Raw genomic sequence first — 19,851 nt, 5'->3', positions numbered from 1 at the left:
AATAAAACCTTGTACCTCAAAATCTTAAAATTTTGAGGTCAGCTTAGAAAAGGCTGTATTTTAAGATTATAGCAATAGTGGCAATCTCATACTGTCTGAAAACGGTCTTCTGATACTTGTAAAGAACTCTTTCGAGGCAAAAGAAGGTTGCTACCCATGTTATAACACTAAAATCTAGCTTATTCTGAGCTGTCATCAAAATATTTAAATTTTGAGATACAAGGTTTTATCAGCCCATCAGCATCAGAAAAGAAGCACATACTTTCACTACTGCTATACAGTCAATAGATAAATAGTACCTGTAAATATACTAAGTCCACTATCTGTGACATTCCTCCCGATTCCCAGATAGATGGATTCTGATTGTGGATCAGAACATTGGATGGCACCGCTTGTGACAGGAGGGCATCCATCAAGGTAGATATTATAAATGTCGGTCATATCAGATGTCAGGTTTACTGGAGTGTTATCAATGGTCAACTCTCTCATACAGCCACCAAAACCTGTAAGGGATAGATTATTAAAGGGTACAGTAGAATGGAGAACAAGAGCATTTTAGCATTATCTAGGTAGACATTATGGATGCCTGTCATATCAGATGTCAGGTTTACTGGAGTGTTATCAATGGTCAACTCTCTCATACAGCCACCAAAACCTGTAAGGGATAGATTATTAAAGGGTACAGTAGAATGGAGAACAAGAGCATTTTAGCATTATCTAGGTAGACATTATGGATGCCTGTCATATCAGATGTCAGGTTTACCGGAGTGTTATCAATGGTCAACTCTCTCATACAGCCACCAAAATCTGTAAGGGATAGATTATTAAAGGGTACAGTAGAATGGAGAACATGAGCATTTTAGCATTATCTAGGTAGACATTATGGATGCCTGTCATATCAGATGTCAGGTTTACTGGAGTGTTATCAATGGTCAACTCTCTCATACAGCCACCAAAACCTGTAAGGGATAGATTATTAAAGGGTACAGTAGAATGGAGAACAAGAGCATTTTAGCATTATCTAGGTAGACATTATGGATGTCTGTCTTATCAGATGTCAGGGTTACTGGAATGCTATCAATGGTCAACTCTCTCATACAGCCACCAAAACCTGTAAGGGATAGATTATTAAAGGGTACAGTAGAATGGAGAACAAGAGCATTTTAGCATTATCTAGGTAGACATTATGGATGCCTGTCATATCAGATGTAAGGTTTACTGGAATGCTATCAATGGTCAACTCTCTCATACAGCCACCAAAACCTGTAAGGGATAGATTATTAAAGGGTACAGTAAAATGGAGAACATGAGCATTTTAGCATTATCTAGGTAGACATTATGGATGTCTGTCTTATCAGATGTCAGGGTTACTGGAGTGTTATCAATGGTTACCTCTATCATACAACCACCAAATCCTATGAAGGAAGGATGATCAAAGAATACATTAAAATAAGGAGCATGAATAATTAAGAATTATGCATAGCAGCTGCTCTGATAAAGGCAAGGTAATTATGATGCATTATTTTAGAGCTCTTAGAGACTTCTCAGGAAGTAAGTGATGAATGCTATACAGGCATGACTTTTTTTTCATACATAGAATAATAAGAATATCATCCAAAGAACCTTATCCTTCAATAAAACATCACTAGAGACTCAACATGTTTCTCACTGGAACCAGATGGTCCCTATAAAAGACTTAGAGAATTAAATAATTATATTAAAGTTTTAACACTTTTATCATTCTAATGAGATCATTGATCTTTTACAGGCTAAGTTGTGTCAAATTTCACAATAAGAAAAATAAAACAAGACCCAATGCAAAAATAAGAATGGAATACATGAAGTTTAGGTTTAAAAAAAACATCTATTTCTAGATCATTACACTTATTTCATGTTTCTAAAAACAAATTTCTTAATTCAACAACAATTGGTAAGTTTGTTCTACCTTGTGCATTTACACTGATACCATCAAGGAATCTTCCTGCTTCTGATTCATCTCTAACACCACCAAGGTGAAGTGAAGAGAAAAGGATGAGAGATGAGGATGGAAGCTGGATACCAGAAGACACTCCACCATTGATAGATGCTGACAGTTGGTTACCAACCTTGGTAATCATGACACTCTTCCATAAACCATCACAGAGGGCAGTGTTTGGTATGGAAAGAACAACAGGTAAACCGGAACCAACAGACACTTTGATCTATAAATAACAAATCAAGGGAACATTATCTTTTAATTTATCTATTCATTTTGTTTTCATTATGGTACAAATTTTGTAATCTGCATCTTAATCTGCTTCTAATATCTTTCTAATGTACTTAAATCACTTTCATTTACCAATAACACTACAAAAGATCCCCTCCCTGGGCAGATTTAAGAAATGACACTCGCATTACAAGTTCAACATTAAAATTAAAGGAACTACACTTTGATGACTTGCCAAAATATGTTTCAAATCATATTCACTCTTGATAGTAATTATTTATACATAGGTTGACATTAAAATAGAGTTATGCTTAAGCATGCAAACAGTTACTCCTTTTGTTACATATCCAGTTGTTTGATTTATCAGTAGTTTTGCTAATCGAAAACACCGATTGAAGAATCGAACAATAATTTTTCTTGACAGTTAAACAAAGATGCAAAAAGACAAAGTAGTAACATACAACTCTTTATACATAAACCACAGTTTACTGTTGATCTAAGAACAAATTGTGAATGTGAGACTCAGGAACAGAAAGATACATTCAATTATAACATTTTTAATAACAATTTAAATTCAATGATAAATGCTGACTGAATATATATTGTCACATGGTCCTGCTCATATATTTATTTTCACTAACCTGCAAATTACCACCAACAATTTGGATGATTAAGTAGCTACCAGTCTGATGATATCCAAACAACACTAGACCAGTCTGATAATGAGTTCTTATATCAAGGCTTAGAGTGAAGCTGTTTCCTCCATTCAAAATACCTTCAGGCAATGTAAGGTATCCTGTAAAGCAAAAAGGTGTGGAATGAGACAGAAAACTGATGAAAACAGAGCAAAGGGGAAAAAATGTGAATGCAAGTCAGATGATGGGGAAAGATTGTAAAATATTATTATCAAAGGAATAATATAGAGTAAATGGGAAAGGAGAGGAGAACAGACACCTTGATTTGATAAAGGGCTATAATATTTCAGATATATCGTGAGAGGTTATCCTCCCTCTAAATTATGTTTATTATCCTTTAACTGTGACACATATTTTTCATCAAATGTTATGACTTTGCATAAATCAAGCAAATAAGTGTTAAATTTATTCAGTTCTTTAGTTTTCATAACAGGCCTTTTCTTATTTCTGTGGTCTTTGTGACTGTAAAATTATTGCTACCAACTTTATAGAAATCAAGATTATTTTTACTTAAACATTTAATGTTTCCTAGAGGGTATCTGCTCCAACTGGAGTTCAAACTTTAGAACAGTTTTGAAATAAAAACCAGATTTGAAATTCAGAAGCTTAATTTTGGTTCACTAACCTGTTCACTACAGCATTTTTTAGGAACAGCTACATTTATAGCAAGGTAAAAACAAAGAGTTTAAGAAACTGAATTGGCAAACTCAATATTAAAGAGTACTATGATAAACGGATGGATATTGTCTAATGATAGGTATCTATTTTACCTTTGCCAAGAAAGTGAACACCCCTCTCCAGCTCTGTCGGACAACCCTGCCAACCCCCTGGAACCTGTACTCTCTCTAAAGCACTGGAATAGTCCAAATCTCTCCAAACAGGGGTGGGTACGTGTGCAGTCTCAATTCGGATATTCCTCAAACACCCAATCAGGTTGGTCCTTATAACAGCTAGATTTTCTGTTTCTGATCTTCTGAGGTCAAAGTTCACAGGGAGACCGCCCACATAGAGGCCTGTAGTTTCTCCTATGATAGTCGATGCTGTAGGGGCTGTGACAGTACCTGCATCAGAGAATAAAATGTTCAAGGATTACTAGTCAGTTCATTTGTTGATGAATTTAAATATTTGATACCAAAGGCCAAGAAACACTAGTAGGTTACCTGATCCATAACAGAGCAACCATGATCATTTAGGTGGAATTAGTCGGTAGTTTTCTGTTTGGCAGCAGTCAATCAAAATTTATCATTTATTCTGCTAGACCATATTTACTTTAAAAATGTGTCATTATAGCCCTTTCAACCTCTTTCACAAGGAGTATGAGAGCTATTGTAATACATGTATCCCCATCCAATGCCCATGAATAAAAACACATAGTATCATGAAGATTCTTATGACAGGAAAGTGCAGAATAATCTGTACCACATTTAGCCTAATCTAATAATCCCTTCATTACAAGGGCTCTTAACAATTGAACATCCTGTTTGATTTGGTACTACAAAGCATGCTATCAGACTAAGCTCTCTTTTGTTCCATATTTCAACAGTTGTTTACTTCGTAAGAGGGCATTGACTACTGTAAACCTTTCATTATATCAAATGAGGCTATCATTATTGAAGAACTTCAGCAAGTAACATACAATCTGAAAATATCTACTTTCAGAAAATTTACAGAATAAAAGTGGACAGTAATGTAATCCGATGACTTATGATAGAGCGGACACTTGGATGTTATTATAAAATACCAGGTGTACAATTGCACACATCTGAAGTCTAACAATCTACAAATTAAAGCTTAAAGCAATTCATCATCATCATCACGGGTACACAGCAACAGAACGAGGGTTCCATAACGCTGTGGTCAATTAACACATTATGGCATAAACAATCAAACAAACTACGAAGAGCATTAATGATATCATATTCTTACCTGTGTATGTATCATCCACAGTGATACTTCCAACACTCCCGGCCCGAGAGATACTGACTTTATGCCACAGACCATCATCATATGTCCTTCCCTCATCCATGGGCGTGGCACCTGCTATACCCCCTTGAGGGTCAAAGATGAACCATGGTCGCCCCTCTCTCAACTGGACTATGATCAACTCTTCCTGTTCACCATTGGAGGCAGCAAACATCAGGAGGGCTGAGACAGGGGATAGGGCATCACTGGGGCGGGTCACCCGGAACTCAAACTCAATACCTGAAAGAAACAATACAGTATACACCAGATAATAAGTCCATGTCACTCAAATTTAGCGTCCAACATAATATCCTTCATAAACAAAATTTGAATGAAAAATTTTGCCCACAGTGCTATATGTTAGAATGTATGTTTCATCAATCATCAACACCGATTCCAGAAAAGAAATCACAATTTGTTGAATAACAAACTTTGTGTCTTTTGTTTAAAGACTTCAATTTCCCTTGATTGTCATAAATGAAGCATCAATATATCTTCAGGAGAAAGTTTCTCACTCTGACTTACTGTTTGAATATTACGAATTAAGAAAGAATAGTAAGTGGTCATTACCAGTAAATGATGAAAATGGAAGAATGTTCCCTGAGAAGAGATAGTATCCTCCACCAGTGAACCTAGCACCCCTCTCCACACGTGGAGGAGTCCTGCTCAGTGATGCTACAACACGCTGAACCTGATAAGATGGGTCAGGTCCATTTTGCATGACAGGGGGGTTCCATATGATTTGCATGACAGTGGAATTTAAACCATCAACCAAAGGAGGTCCTTGTCCTTCTGGAGCTGTAAAAGTAAAGCAATGAAATAAAATTGCTTTCTTTTATACAAAATATTATTAGCATTGAATTATACAAAATATTATTAGCATTGAATTATACAAAATATTATTGGCATTGAATTATACAAAATATTATTAGCATTGAATTCAATCTAATTTCCTTATATGAAGAACAGGTTCAAAGACAGAGAGTTGTTACAATGAAAAATTGCACAATAAGCCAATCATGAAAGCTTTACACAAAACATAACATCAACTATAATCACAATATTAATATCATTCTCAATAACCCTATAAAACCGCAAATCTCACCATCCAGTCTTAACTCCATGCAAACCTTCAAAGCTCAAACCCTATAAGAGTAACTCAAAGCTTACAGATTGATTATATGATTGATTTAAAAAATGATTAACCATCACTATCAATGCAATCAATCATGTAAATATACATTACAATCAATTGACAGGTTTTGTGTTACAGCACACTTACCAGTTGGAAGTGTCCTCCCATTGGCCCTTGGACTGAGGATACAACCAATGCTATTACAGGCTTCCACAGAGAATGAATGGATAGAGTAGGGCTGAAGACCTCCTAATAGAAAGAACCTACCATTGCCATCACCAGAATATACCAACTGTAGGTAAATATCATGGAAACAAAAGATTATTATTTGTGAATAGATTACACTGTACCACAATAAGGTTGAGGACTTTCCTTGTCTAGTGGTAACTTAGCTGGCTAATGGAAAAATATGTCAATGAATCAACTAAAAGAAATTGTGAATCATCCAAGAAAATATTCAATTATATATAAGTACAAGTCATGTCATATGGAGTTTCAATGCAATGTAGACTGATAAGAGATTGGAGAACTAAAAATACATAATTAATTTAATAAAAATAGTAAGAAAAACAGACTGAAACCAACCCTAGCATGAACAGGATTACCTCTTGTATTTCTGGAGGAGCGAATGGATCATCTGATGTAATGTAACGATAGAGCTTATAGCTGATGACTACACCTCTAATCTCATTATCCTGAGGCTGAGACCAGCTGATGTTGAGTTCTGAGCTAGATACACCAAGAACAGATGGGGCTGGTGTGGATAGAGGGGCTGAAAAACAAAATTAAAGTAACATACACGATTAGCTTGTAATGACTGCTACATGTATATTCTTCTCCCTAATAAGCATTTGGTATTTCATTCCCTCTTTGCTACTTCTTTTTTTGTATTTCTAACTTCTGATCTTTTGAGTGTCGTACTCGGACAAGTGTAATAGTTGCTTTGCTTTAGTAAGATGCGAGAGTCATTGTAGCTAGTTTGGTATTGTGTGCACCTCATTGGCAATGGGCTGGATTACTCCCCAGGGAGTGGAGGATGTGTACACCTTTTTGCAGAAATAATTGATTGAATCTGATGACCATGGTAATATTAAATCTGTTAAGTGCTTACATACTTACAACTTATGTCTTAAGTGCCTAATAAATAACCAGATTATTATTATTATCATTATCATTGTTGACGCAACTTCTGTGCCTACTAGTATTTGGCAAAATTATTGTTTACTTCGCAAATTAGTTAATAGGCAAAAATACAACAGTTACTTGTCTTCCGAATAGGCATAATAGTATTCTCCTGGGTAATGGACAATCAAGCTTACCAGCTTCAGCAGTCCTAACGGTTGTCCAACCACTATGTCCTGTTCCTGCTAGATTCCTAGCAGTCACCCTGTACTGGTAACGAGTGAATGCATCAAGACCAGTATGGGTGAAGTTAGTAACAGGTGGCTCTGCAGGATCCTCTAGGGGTGTCAGGATCGGTCTTGGGTTGTACCATCCTGCAGGGTAGAAGATCCTAGTCTCTGATGGGTCTATGATACCATCTGGTCCAGGATAGCCTCGGAAGAACAGCTCATAGTGAGTGATGATTCCTGGTAAGTGTGAATACAAAATGGACCAGTTCATGAACTTGTGGAATTCGAAGTAAATATATCACTTTGCCATTACAAATATACTTATTCAAAGAAAATGGCAGAGCCTTATTTCCTAGGATAGAACAGAGCCCTGTCTTACAAAAGACTGATCAGGGGCCCATTTCATAATTGACTTGCAACTGTTGTAACTTTGCCATTATGGCGACTACCATGGTAACAGGCATCAGCAGCCAATCAGAACCAAGGTTTCCATGGTAGTTACCATAATGGCAAAGTTACAACAGTTGTAAGTTCTTTATGAAACGGGGCTCAGATCAAGCTCAAGTTCTGAAAACCATCAAAGTCAATCACTCTTCCTCTAGGAAATGTAGATATCATTTGGAAATGAGAAGCAGCTCACTGATTTGACAAAGATGCATGTAAAAAGAAAATAATTTGAATCGACGTACATGTTTATGCACTCTAGCTTTTGGAGCCGCTGTCTTTTTGTTGTTGAGATTATGTGGATCAATCACAACTATTAATCAGAACGGGCCAAGTTATCACGTTGAACGCACAGTTTTAACGCTTACCATTAGCTTCTGTAGGATGGTCCCAGCTCACAAAGACAGAACTCCGGCTTAGAGCAGTAGCATTAGGATCCATGACTCCTTGAGGGGGTGCCATAGGGGTGTAAGCTAGGGTGGGTCGCCCCTGTCCACAGGATCCAGGGGTACACACAGTCAGATAGAAGGTGTAGTTGGTGAATGGAATGAGGTCTATAGCCTGGTAGCTGGTTGCTAGACCACTGAAGTGTTGTGTTGGAGGGTCTGGCTTGCTAGGGGTCACTGAGGTCAAGATGTACTGGGTCACAGTAGCTGATATATCTGTATGGATTACAATGGTAGATATTATGAATCAGGAATACCTGTATAATAACACAGATTTTCTTCTAATACCATACAAACTAACAATGCATAATGAAAGAACATAAAAAAAGATGTTTTACTCGTGTTTTCATTCAGCTGTGGTAAGGTATCAATAGCATTCAAGGGCTTTTTTTTTAATAAAACCACATTGAGAGAAAAAGAGAAGAACCTGAGAGAAAGAGACAGATAGAGAGTTAGAAAGGGAGAGAGAGAGAGAGAGAGAGGTTGAGAAATGGAGAAAGATAATAAAGGTATTTTCCTGATCCATTACTTTCTATCTTGTATGTTTGGCAGTCTAAATGTGTGAATCCAGGAGATTTAAACTGAATAGCGTAGTGTTTCAATTATCTGTAATTTAGTACAGGAATTTGGCTTGGGATTGCGACTCTTTTTTAAGAGATTCTATCACATATCATCAGTTTAAATCATCAATAAATGAATTTAACAGCATCAATAATGATGATACTAAACACTGACCTGCGGGTTGAGACCAAGAGAAGTCTGCTGACCGTGCCTGGATGTTGGTGATGACCAAGACATCAAAACCAGCAGGAATAGCATCAGGTGTCTGGGCGATGACCGTGGGGCTAGTAGCCCGACCAGCTTCATTTACTGACTGGACATAGTAGCTGTAGAATGTGAAGGGAGAAACGTTCTGATCCTCAAACTGCTGGATACCTGATGAAAGAAAGAGAATGAAGAGACAAACATTAATCTATACTCAAAAAGTATTTTACCATGGTAAAGTGATGAGGTAAGTTGTAGGATCTAATTCCTTCAATGTACTGATTACTATGGTGCATAACTATAAGAAGAATACAGTGACCATTCATAACAAAGGGGTGTTTAACAAATATTCACTTAAGTCATGTTTAGGTGCAAACAGTATCACATATCTACTGTGCATAATCTGCAGTGATGCATCATATATCATACACAACTGGGAATTTAAGGACGTTCCACAGTTATGTTTGTGCGCATCATGATCTGCGCATATTTTACACTCTGCGCGCTGACGTCACAATGGATGAACTGGTGATTAATCAGCATTAGGTATTGTGAGCTGAATTTTCTCCTTATCTGCACTAACTGCAGATCCGATGTGTTATTTTATGAAGCTAATAAACTGGAGTTATTTCATTGACCATTTTTTTTTATTCCTCTAAAATGTCAAAATACTTTTCTCTGTAGTGCTGCAAAGTATGATGAAATATTTGAATAAATGGTAGAGTGGTTCGGAATTTTTCCTCACATGGATACAAAGTTTTAGCGCATTTTGGGAGTGTTTTAAGAAGCACATTTGCTCTAATAAGAGTGCTGATAGTTTGAAAACAAGCACATGAACCCATATCTTTTAATGTTTGCACCTCTTAGGTATACCTTCCTCTACAACTTTGCAAAGTTTGGTGAAAATGACATGGGTTTTGAATAAAGTGCAGCATTTCTTTTACTGCTCAAGTTTGTTATTGAAATTTCACATTTTTGATATCTTTCCCACAATTTCTAAGAACTGAGAGTACTGTTAGACTTACATGAGCAAACAATATTGAAAGCAATATAAATAGATTATCCATCTTAAGGATACAATTTTAATCATGTTGCAAAATTTGATGAAATTTTTATGGATTTTGACTGAGTAATAAAGCATTAAACTCATTGTTGTGATCTCGTGAGGTCTAAAAATGCCAAATTCTTTTGAATGCGCAATTCTTAAGAACATCCATTTCGGTTAACTTTGAAGCTCTATAGCAAAATATTAAGCACATGAACCCATGTTGATTTTTGCATATTTGAAATATTCAGGTGCTATGATATCTATGTGCAAAGTATGACGAAAATGACATGGATTTTCAATGTTTGGGAGCAAGACTACGGAACCATTCGCATTTTAGGCGGTATTAACAGACTTTTGCTTGTTTTTCGGCGCATTTTTGGCTGTTTCAAGCCAACTTGCAATACTTTGGACACTGATAATTTGAAAACGAGCACATGGACCCCATAGTTTAAATGTCTGAACTTCTTTAGAATATATTCCTCTACAAATCTAGAGAGTATGATGAAAATGACATGGATTTTGAATGTTTGGGAGCAGGACTCAGGAACCATTCGTATTTTAGACATTTTGGACGGTATTTTCAGACTTTTGCTTGTTTTCGCGGGCGCATTTTTGGCCGTTTCAAACCAACTCGCAACAGTTTAGACAGTGATAGTTAAAAACGAGCACATGGACCCCATATTTTTAATGTTTTGACGTCTTTAGAATACATTTCTCTACAAATCTAGAGAGTATGATGAAAATGACATGGATTTTGAATGTTTGGGAGCAAAACTACGGAACCATTCGCATTTTAGACGGTATTATTTGACTTTTGCACGTTTTCGTTGCACTTAAGGAGGATTTCAATATTTTCAAGCCAACTCGCAATACTTTGGACACTGATAGTTTAAAAACGAGCAAATGAACCCCATATTTTTAATATTTTAACGCCTTCAGAAAATATTCCTCTATAAATCTAGAGAGTATGATGAAAATGACATGGATTTTGAATGTTTGGGAACGAAATATAGAACCATTTGCATTGTTAAGGGTATTAAGAGACTTTTGCATGTTTTCGGCGCATTTTAGGCGATTTCCAAGCCAACTCGGAATATTTTGGACACTGGTAACTTAAAAACGAGCACATGGACGTCATATTTCTAATATTTTAACGGCTTTAGAATATATTCCTCTACAAATTTAGAAATTATGATGAAAATGACATGGATTTTGAATGTTTGGGAGCAAAACTACGGAACCATTCGCATTTTAGACGGTATTATTAGACTTTTGCAAGTTTTCGGCGCACTTTAGGTGGATTTCAATATTTTCAAGCCAACTCGCAATACTTTGGAAAAATGAGCACATGGACCCCATATTTTTAATATTTTAACAGCTTTAGAATATATTCCTCTATAAATTTAGAGAGTATAATGAAAACGACATGGATTTTGAATGTTTGGGAGCGAAATACGGGAACCCTTTTCATTTCAGACGGTATTATGAGACTTTTGCATGTTTTCGGCGCATTTTAGGCAATTTTCATGCAAAGTCGCAACACTTTTGACACTCATAGTTAAAGAACGAGCACATGGACCCCATATTTTTAATTTCCCTACATCTTCCATATACATTCCTCTACAGTTTAGCCGAAGTTGATAAAAATGACATGGATTTTGAAAAAGTGCAGCTTATAAAATACTTTTTTTTTATTTTTGAGTAGATTCACGTCTTTGAAGATTTGTTTTTTCCTAGCTTTTGCACCATTCTTGCCAAATGAGGGCGCTGCTGACTCCAAATAGATATAGTTTTACCAATTAAAAGACTTTTTCTTACTTTGTAATACACTTTGTTATATATCTTGAAAATTTGATGAAGTTTGATGCGGTATCCACTGGGTAAAGATGATTTAAACTCATTTGGTGAATTCGTGAGGTCTAAGAGAGGCATAATTCTCATGATTGCGCAACATTTCATATCATTCAAATACCGCAACTTTGAAGTCCCGTAGAAAAAAAATAAGCACATGAACCTATATTAGTTTTTGCATTTTCATAATGCATAGATACCAAAGTAACTCTGTGCAAAATTTGGTGAAAATGACATGGACTTCATTTTAACTGTGGAACGTCCTTAAGTGTGATTTTTAGTCAAACTTAAACTTTTGTAAAACATCCCCGGCTTATAAACCACTTCAGGTAAATTAGGAGCTCAATGCTGATAATGTGGATATAATGAAAAAATTTCCAGTGAGCATGCATTACCTTGGTGGATATGGGTAAAGTAAAGTAAAGAGGGCTATTCATCAAAATTTGTTGTCCAAAAACTTGTCAGATCTGTCAACTTTAATTTATTGTGATTGGCTGAAAAGCAGTTCCTATGGTACAGGTACCTGTTCATAATGACCACCTGCTAATAAAGATCACTTTAAATCACCTTCTAGGCAGTGTTGATATACATGTAGTAGATTAATGTAATAAAGAGATTCCTTACCTAGAGGATTGGCAGCTGATCCATTATAGACGAGAGTGTTATTCCTGAAGACCAAGTAGGTTAGGATGTTACCATTGGGTTCATCAGGAGGACCCCAGGTTAGTAAGATAGAGAATGGATTCACTGCTTGCCACACTGGAGGAGGCTGCTGGGCGGGAGCTGGATGATCAACAATAAACACACAAATAGATCAATTAAACCGATTACAATATAACTAGACTTTCATTATATCACCATTATATTTTTAGTACAATGTACAAAGTTTTAAAGAGAGTTTGATGAAATAGTGTATGTTATCAAGGTTCATGCTGTCAAAATTGAGTAATGCACTCAGGTCAGGTGAAGTCAATGGGCACCAGATGAGATTTATCACATACATGCAAAGAAATACATGTATCAGCAAAATGTGTAAAAACATGATACATTAGGACAAATAACAAAATGAAATATCATAAAGTATGCAGAAATATCACAAAGTAGGCAAAATATGCTCATTTTTTAAAAAGATAATGATTTTTCTTTTGAACAGAGAAATGTCCTACTACAAATAATTGGCATTTACAATCAAGTTTAAACCCATATTAGAAATGTTTGCCTTTTGTTTGACTACTATCATCATTGGGTTACAATCTGATTTGCCTGTAGCTTATCCTTACTCTTTGAGCATCCTTGAGGATTAGAAGCCTGTAGATTACTTGATGATGTCTGACATGTATCACACCGTCTACCAGTCACAAGATCCTTGCATTCACACTGACCAGTGTTAGAATCACATGTTGTGTTCACACTACCTCTAGGGTCACAGTCACATGGTGAACACCTATAAGATCAAACAAAATGGATGAGAATGCATCCAGTCTAGTAATAAATGTATGTGATCAATTTTGGCTTATTAGTAAGTCTCAAGTAGGGAGATCATGGTACTATTGCCATTTATTTCATAAAATGTTTATGCTCAAATACAATAATGGATGTATTTCATGCATTCGGTTTTACCAAAAAAAGGTAGATTTATTATTTTTTATAAATTTGTAGTAGACAGGAATTTGAATAAGAGGGGAGAGAGTCAGAAGATCAAATGGTCGACAACATATCACAGCTTCTTGCCATAATCACCATTGCACAATGTGTATACTTCGCATCTAGAACACATTTTGTTACAATACATGTAATAACAATAATGACATTCTAAAGATTATCTGAACTGGAGACTGCAAAGCTATAATAAACTCCTGGTGAAAAGAAATTTTTAAAATATGAAAACAACAATAATAAGTAAAGTTAAACATTGCAGTGAATGAAGAGATGTAACTTACATTCCTGTATTAGGGTTAAAGTTGAAGTACTCTTCCAGACAGCTATCACATCTTCTCCCTGTTACACCTGGGTTTCCTTGTCGACACTGACATTGACCGGTCAATGAATTACAGAATGAATTAGGCTCTGTACTCAATGGTTCACAGTCACACGACAGACAGCCACGCCCATCAGAGGGGGGAACATAAAACCCTGTAATAGAGCAGAAGGTACAGGTAAGTGATTCATCTTTTTAAGAATAAAGACAGCTTTGTTTTGACCCGGGTTCAGAGAAATCTTTATAGACACGAGGGGACTGATTCCTAAATTATTCATAGGAATAAATGGTTTACCAAAGGGAGATAAGGCTCTGACAATGTTTGAAATCGGCGCTTCTAAGGCAACAAAAATAAATTGCTCCACCTCTGGTGAGCCAATAGTTTAAAAGAACAGAATCTCAGCTCTAAAATGATTCATAACATGCTGCGTACTGAAGTGGGACACATATTGAATGACAATACCTAACGGCAAGGCTGGAAACATTTCAAGGTCAACTTTAGACATTTAACCTCAAAATATGACCTATAGTAGAGAAATTCATCATCTTTCTTAAAAAAAACCCTCACCTCTCCCCCACCTGTCCTATTTTGACTATTCAAAATTCCCATTACAAAGTATTGATCAATTTGTGATGGAGAGTCAAACCATGAACCTACCTTCATCACAGACATCACATATTCTTCCAAGTCTGTTTGTCAGACAAGAGCATTGTCCAGAATTCTGATCACAGACCAACACTTCTCCATTTGATCCTGTCTGTGTACCAGTAGCATCACATCCACAAGACTCACAACCATCTACATTGTCTGCATCAAGACCAAAGGTGTTTGGAGCGCAGGAATTACAGGTCCGTCCAAGGACATTGGTCTTGCATTCACACTGACCAGTGACGGCCTCACAGGAGGTCGAGCCATTGACTGTGCCATCGGTGTTACAGGAGCATGGTGAACAACCTTGAGAATTGGAAGCTTGGAGATTGTAATAGGATGGGGCACACTGGTCACATCGTACACCCTACAATCAAGATCAATATTAACTCTACAATTAAGGAATCAAAAATGAACATTTAACTTCAATTCATTGCAAATATCACTACTGTTCAATTGCATGGATTTGGTTATAGAATATTTGATGCAATAGAAAAGTCTGTAAATTTGGTATCTGTCAAGATTGGGCAGTGCGGCCATAGGAGTCTTAATCTAAATTCCAAAACAAATAATTGCTATTAAATTCAATACACAGTCCTGTATTCTCACAGGAATGGGTGGTTTTGAATCATTGGTTTGAAACCATACTTTATGAAGATTTCATGTCTTAATTTAGGGCATGTACTGAGAAAGGGTAAAAAAAATGAATGTTTTCGTCACAGAGGGCTAAATTCACGCTTGATAGGCCCCAATGAAATAAAACTAATGCACTTAACACATTAAAAAATACACCTTTGAGAATCAGAGCCATACAGTGTGGCTTTATATGGTCAAAATCCCAATTTTTTTCTAGACTACCATTAGGTGGTATAATTCTAACCTGAACATTAGCCTTGCAGACACACTGTCCTGTAGCCTTGTTACATGGTGCTCCTGGCTCCGTCCCAGCATCATCACAATCACATTCAGAGCATCCACCTAATGCCAAGCCATAGAACCCATCACGGCATTCAGCACACGTCCTACCCTGGGTGGATGGTCTACACTGGCATTGACCGTTGGTAGGGTCACAGTAGATACTACTTGAACCATCAGGATCACAACCACATGGCAGGCAACCAAATGGGTTAGAAGCAGCAAGGTCATAGAAACCATAGTTACAACGGTCACACTTGTCACCTAAAGAAGGGTGAAAACAGTTTGTTTCTAAGTAATTCCCTTAAGTATTAAAGAGCAATAGAAGTATCACAGTCAGAAGCAAGCAACATAAAAGAACACTACACATGTTACAGTACAAAAAATATCTAGAAAAACAGTGTGCAAATTATAAGTTGAAACACACACAAACTGAAACACTTATCCATGGAGGATCTTCCATTGAAAGTGGATGATATACATGTACCTTCTTATCTCACAATCCTTTTTCCTCCACAATCACCACCAAGCATCTACCCCCCCCCCCCCACATCATGTCATCCTCCTTACAAACATAATAAAAAAAGACATTCAAGCTTATAGAAATTCATTGTAAGGCGTAAAACTAACGACAGCTTGAGAAAACAAAATCATACAGTAGCTGATTGCACGTTAAATCAATCAACTTTTATTGCTCAATTAAGATCAGATTACCACTGCGTCACGTATGCATGTTAACGTGTATTGCTCTTAAGTCCGATCTCAAACACATCTTTCTGACATGATAATAGAAACAAAAACTTCTATTTTGTTATTTAAACAAAGTACAATGGTACATGGACATGTAACATCAATTAAAAAGACTCTGTTAAAGAGTAACACTTTGAGATATACTAACCTATGACATTAGGTTTGCAGTTACACACTCCAGTCTGTTGATGGCATGAGATATCTGAGTTGATTGTACCAGCTGAGATGCATTGACATGGCTCACAGCCATCAGGGTTTATAGCATCTAGATTGTAGTAACCATTCTGACAGGTATCACATGTACGACCCGATGTATACTGCTTGCAGTTACATTGACCATTCACCTGAAAATATTCATAATTGATGTGAATTGTAAATATTCTTATGTTAATAGTATATTATGAATAGCAAAAGATCGATTGAGAAACACCTGGGAGTAAACTAGCACCACAGAAATGATAATGCTACAAATACTTACACGTAACTTATTACGTACAGTAACTGTTATGAGAAAATGTGCTTGATTTTTGAGGGGCCAATACATTTTGGAATTTCAATATATCTCTATCATCACCCAGTTCCCCCCTGCCAAATCGACTTAAAACGAATGATTGAAGCAAAAGGTAACAGTGCAAAACCATGACTCCTTTGATCATCAAGGCAGGATTTGAACTCACAACCTTGTGATTCAAATATCAGTGCCAAAACACTATTCCTTGGAACACCATGACAAGGTTTTAACTTATGACCTTGTGATTCAAGGTTACATTGCAAAACCACTACTCCTTATAGCACCAAGGCAGGATTTGAACCCATAACCTTGTAATTCAAGATTACATTTCAAAACCACTACTCCTTAAAGCACCAAGGCAGGATTTGAACTTATAACCTTGTGATTCAAGGTTACATTGCAAAACCACTTCTCCTTGTAGCACCAAGGCAGGATTTGAACTTATAACCTTGTAATTCAAGGTTGCAGTGCAAAACCACTATTCCGTAGAGCACCAAGGTAGGATTTGAACTCATAACCTTGTAATTCAAGGTTACATTGCACAACCACTACTCCTTGGAACACCTAAGTAGGATTTTAACTCTTAAAGGAAACCAAAACTCAAGAAGAGAAGCAAACTTATTGGAAAGAGTAAAACGAGAGGAACAATTTAAAACAAGTTTCATCAAAATCGGTTGTGAAATAAGCAAGTTATAGACATTTAAAAAGTCTTCTTGTACTTTCTATTGGGATCCTCAAATTGGCAAATGTGTTTCAAAATGGCTGATTTTGTGGACAACCCTATATTTATATATATTTCACATTATTTTCTCCTGACCTTAACATATGTGATGTGAATTATATTTTCCTATGATATATATTATGCTCAGAATGAGGCAATATGCAATTTGAAAGATAATGGGGAAAATCTGAAAAATTGTGTACAAAACAAATGGAGAGTTGTCCACAAAATCAGCAATTTTGAACCATGTTTGCCAATTTGAGGATCCCCATAGAAAGTACAAGACCTTTTAAATGTCTATAACTTGTAATTCAAGGTGGCATTGCAAAACCACTATTCCGTAGAGCACCAAAGTAGGATTTGAACTCATAACCTTGTAATTCAAGATTACAGTGCAAAACCACTATTCCGTAGAGCACCAAAGTAGGATTTAAACTCATAACCTTGTAATTCAAGGTTGCAGTGCAAAACCACTATTCCGTAGAGCACCAAAGTAGGATTTAAACTCATAACCTTGCAATTCAAGGTTGCAGTGCAAAACCACTATTCCGTAGAGCACCAAAGTAGGATTTGAACTCATAACCTTGTAATTCAAGATTACAGTGCAAAACCACTATTCCGTAGAGCACCAAAGTAGGATTTAAACTCATAACCTTGTAATTCAAGGTTGCAGTGCAAAACCACTATTCCGTAGAGCACCAAAGTAGGATTTAAACTCATAACCTTGTAATTCAAGGTGGCATTGCAAAACCACTATTCCGTAGAGCACCAAAGTAGGATTTAAACTCATAACCTTGTAATTCAAGGTGGCATTGCAAAACCACTATTCCGTAGAGCACCAAAGTAGGATTTAAACTCATAACCTTGTAATTCAAGGTTGCAGTGCAAAACCACTATTCCGTAGAGCACCAAAGTAGGATTTGAACTCATAACCTTGTAATTCAAGGTTGCAGTGCAAAACCACTATTCCGTAGAGCACCAAAGTAGGATTTAAACTCATAACCTTGTAATTCAAGGTTGCAGTGCAAAACCACTATTCTGTAGAGCACCAAAGTAGGATTTGAACTCATAACCTTGTAATTCAAGGTTGCAGTGCAAAACCACTATTCCGTAGAGCACCAAAGTAGGATTTAAACTCATAACCTTGTAACTAAAGGCTACAGTTCAAAACCACTACTCCTTCAAGTACCAAGGCAGGATTTGAACTCATAACCTTGCAATTCAAGGTTGCAGTGCAAAACCACTATTCCGTAGAGCACCAAAGTAGGATTTGAACTCATAACCTTGTAATTCAAGGTTGCAGTGCAAAACCACTATTCCGTAGAGCACCAAAGTAGGATTTGAACTCATAACCTTGTAATTCAAGGTTGCAGTGCAAAACCACTATTCCGTAGAGCACCAAAGTAGGATTTGAACTCATAACCTTGTAATTCAAGGTTGCAGTGCAAAACCACTATTCCGTAGAGCACCAAAGTAGGATTTAAACTCATAACCTTGTAATTCAAGGTTGCAGTGCAAAACCACTATTCTGTAGAGCACCAAAGTAGGATTTAAACTCATAACCTTGTAATTCAAGGTTGCAGTGCAAAACCACTATTCCGTAGAGCACCAAAGTAGGATTTGAACTCATAACCTTGTAATTCAAGGTTGCAGTGCAAAACCACTATTCCGTAGAGCACCAAAGTAGGATTTGAACTCATAACCTTGTAATTCAAGGTTGCAGTGCAAAACCACTATTCCGTAGAGCACCAAAGTAGGATTTGAACTCATAACCTTGTAATTCAAGGTTGCAGTGCAAAACCACTATTCCGTAGAGCACCAAAGTAGGATTTGAACTCATAACCTTGTAATTCAAGGTTGCAGTGCAAAACCACTATTCCGTAGAGCACCAAAGTAGGATTTGAACTCATAACCTTGTAATTCAAGGTTGCAGTGCAAAACCACTATTCCGTAGAGCACCAAAGTAGGATTTAAACTCATAACCTTGTAATTCAAGGTTGCAGTGCAAAACCACTATTCCGTAGAGCACCAAAGTAGGATTTGAACTCATAACCTTGCAATTCAAGGTTGCAGTGCAAAACCACTATTCCGTAGAGCACCAAAGTAGGATTTAAACTCATAACCTTGCAATTCATGGTTGCAGTGCAAAACCACTATTCCGTAGAGCACCAAAGTAGGATTTGAACTCATAACCTTGTAATTCAAGGTTGCAGTGCAAAACCACTATTCCGTAGAGCACCAAAGTAGGATTTGAACTCATAACCTTGTAATTCAAGGTTGCAGTGCAAAACCACTATTCCGTAGAGCACCAAAGTAGGATTTGAACTCATAACCTTGTAATTCAAGGTTGCAGTGCAAAACCACTATTCCGTAGAGCACCAAAGTAGGATTTAAACTCATAACCTTGTAATTCAAGGTTGCAG

General features: G+C 36.6%; 1 protein-coding gene across 1 annotated transcript in view; it reads right to left on the bottom strand.

Moving 5' to 3' along the window:
• LOC129265173 (usherin-like) overlaps positions 1-19,851 on the bottom strand; it is a 73,008-nt gene that overhangs the window by 33,149 nt on the left and 20,008 nt on the right. The window contains exons 11-29 of the mRNA XM_064101337.1: positions 16,345-16,540; positions 15,412-15,710; positions 14,541-14,898; positions 13,845-14,037; positions 13,185-13,348; positions 12,529-12,687; positions 8,976-9,176; positions 8,163-8,456; positions 7,318-7,587; positions 6,604-6,770; positions 6,146-6,290; positions 5,434-5,661; positions 4,828-5,103; positions 3,672-3,962; positions 2,848-3,002; positions 1,946-2,201; positions 1,140-1,263; positions 739-788; positions 300-503 (exon numbers count right to left, since the gene is read on the bottom strand). Coding sequence (XP_063957407.1) covers positions 300-503; positions 739-788; positions 1,140-1,263; positions 1,946-2,201; positions 2,848-3,002; positions 3,672-3,962; positions 4,828-5,103; positions 5,434-5,661; positions 6,146-6,290; positions 6,604-6,770; positions 7,318-7,587; positions 8,163-8,456; positions 8,976-9,176; positions 12,529-12,687; positions 13,185-13,348; positions 13,845-14,037; positions 14,541-14,898; positions 15,412-15,710; positions 16,345-16,540 — 4,030 coding nt within the window. The remainder of the gene's footprint in view (positions 1-299; positions 504-738; positions 789-1,139; positions 1,264-1,945; positions 2,202-2,847; positions 3,003-3,671; positions 3,963-4,827; positions 5,104-5,433; positions 5,662-6,145; positions 6,291-6,603; positions 6,771-7,317; positions 7,588-8,162; positions 8,457-8,975; positions 9,177-12,528; positions 12,688-13,184; positions 13,349-13,844; positions 14,038-14,540; positions 14,899-15,411; positions 15,711-16,344; positions 16,541-19,851) is intronic.

Source organism: Lytechinus pictus, chromosome 7 (genome assembly GCF_037042905.1).
Source record: "Lytechinus pictus isolate F3 Inbred chromosome 7, Lp3.0, whole genome shotgun sequence".
Lineage (NCBI taxonomy): Eukaryota > Metazoa > Echinodermata > Echinoidea > Temnopleuroida > Toxopneustidae > Lytechinus > Lytechinus pictus.
Note: the sequence above shows the minus strand (reverse complement) of the source record. Positions and strands in the feature narration are given on the sequence as shown.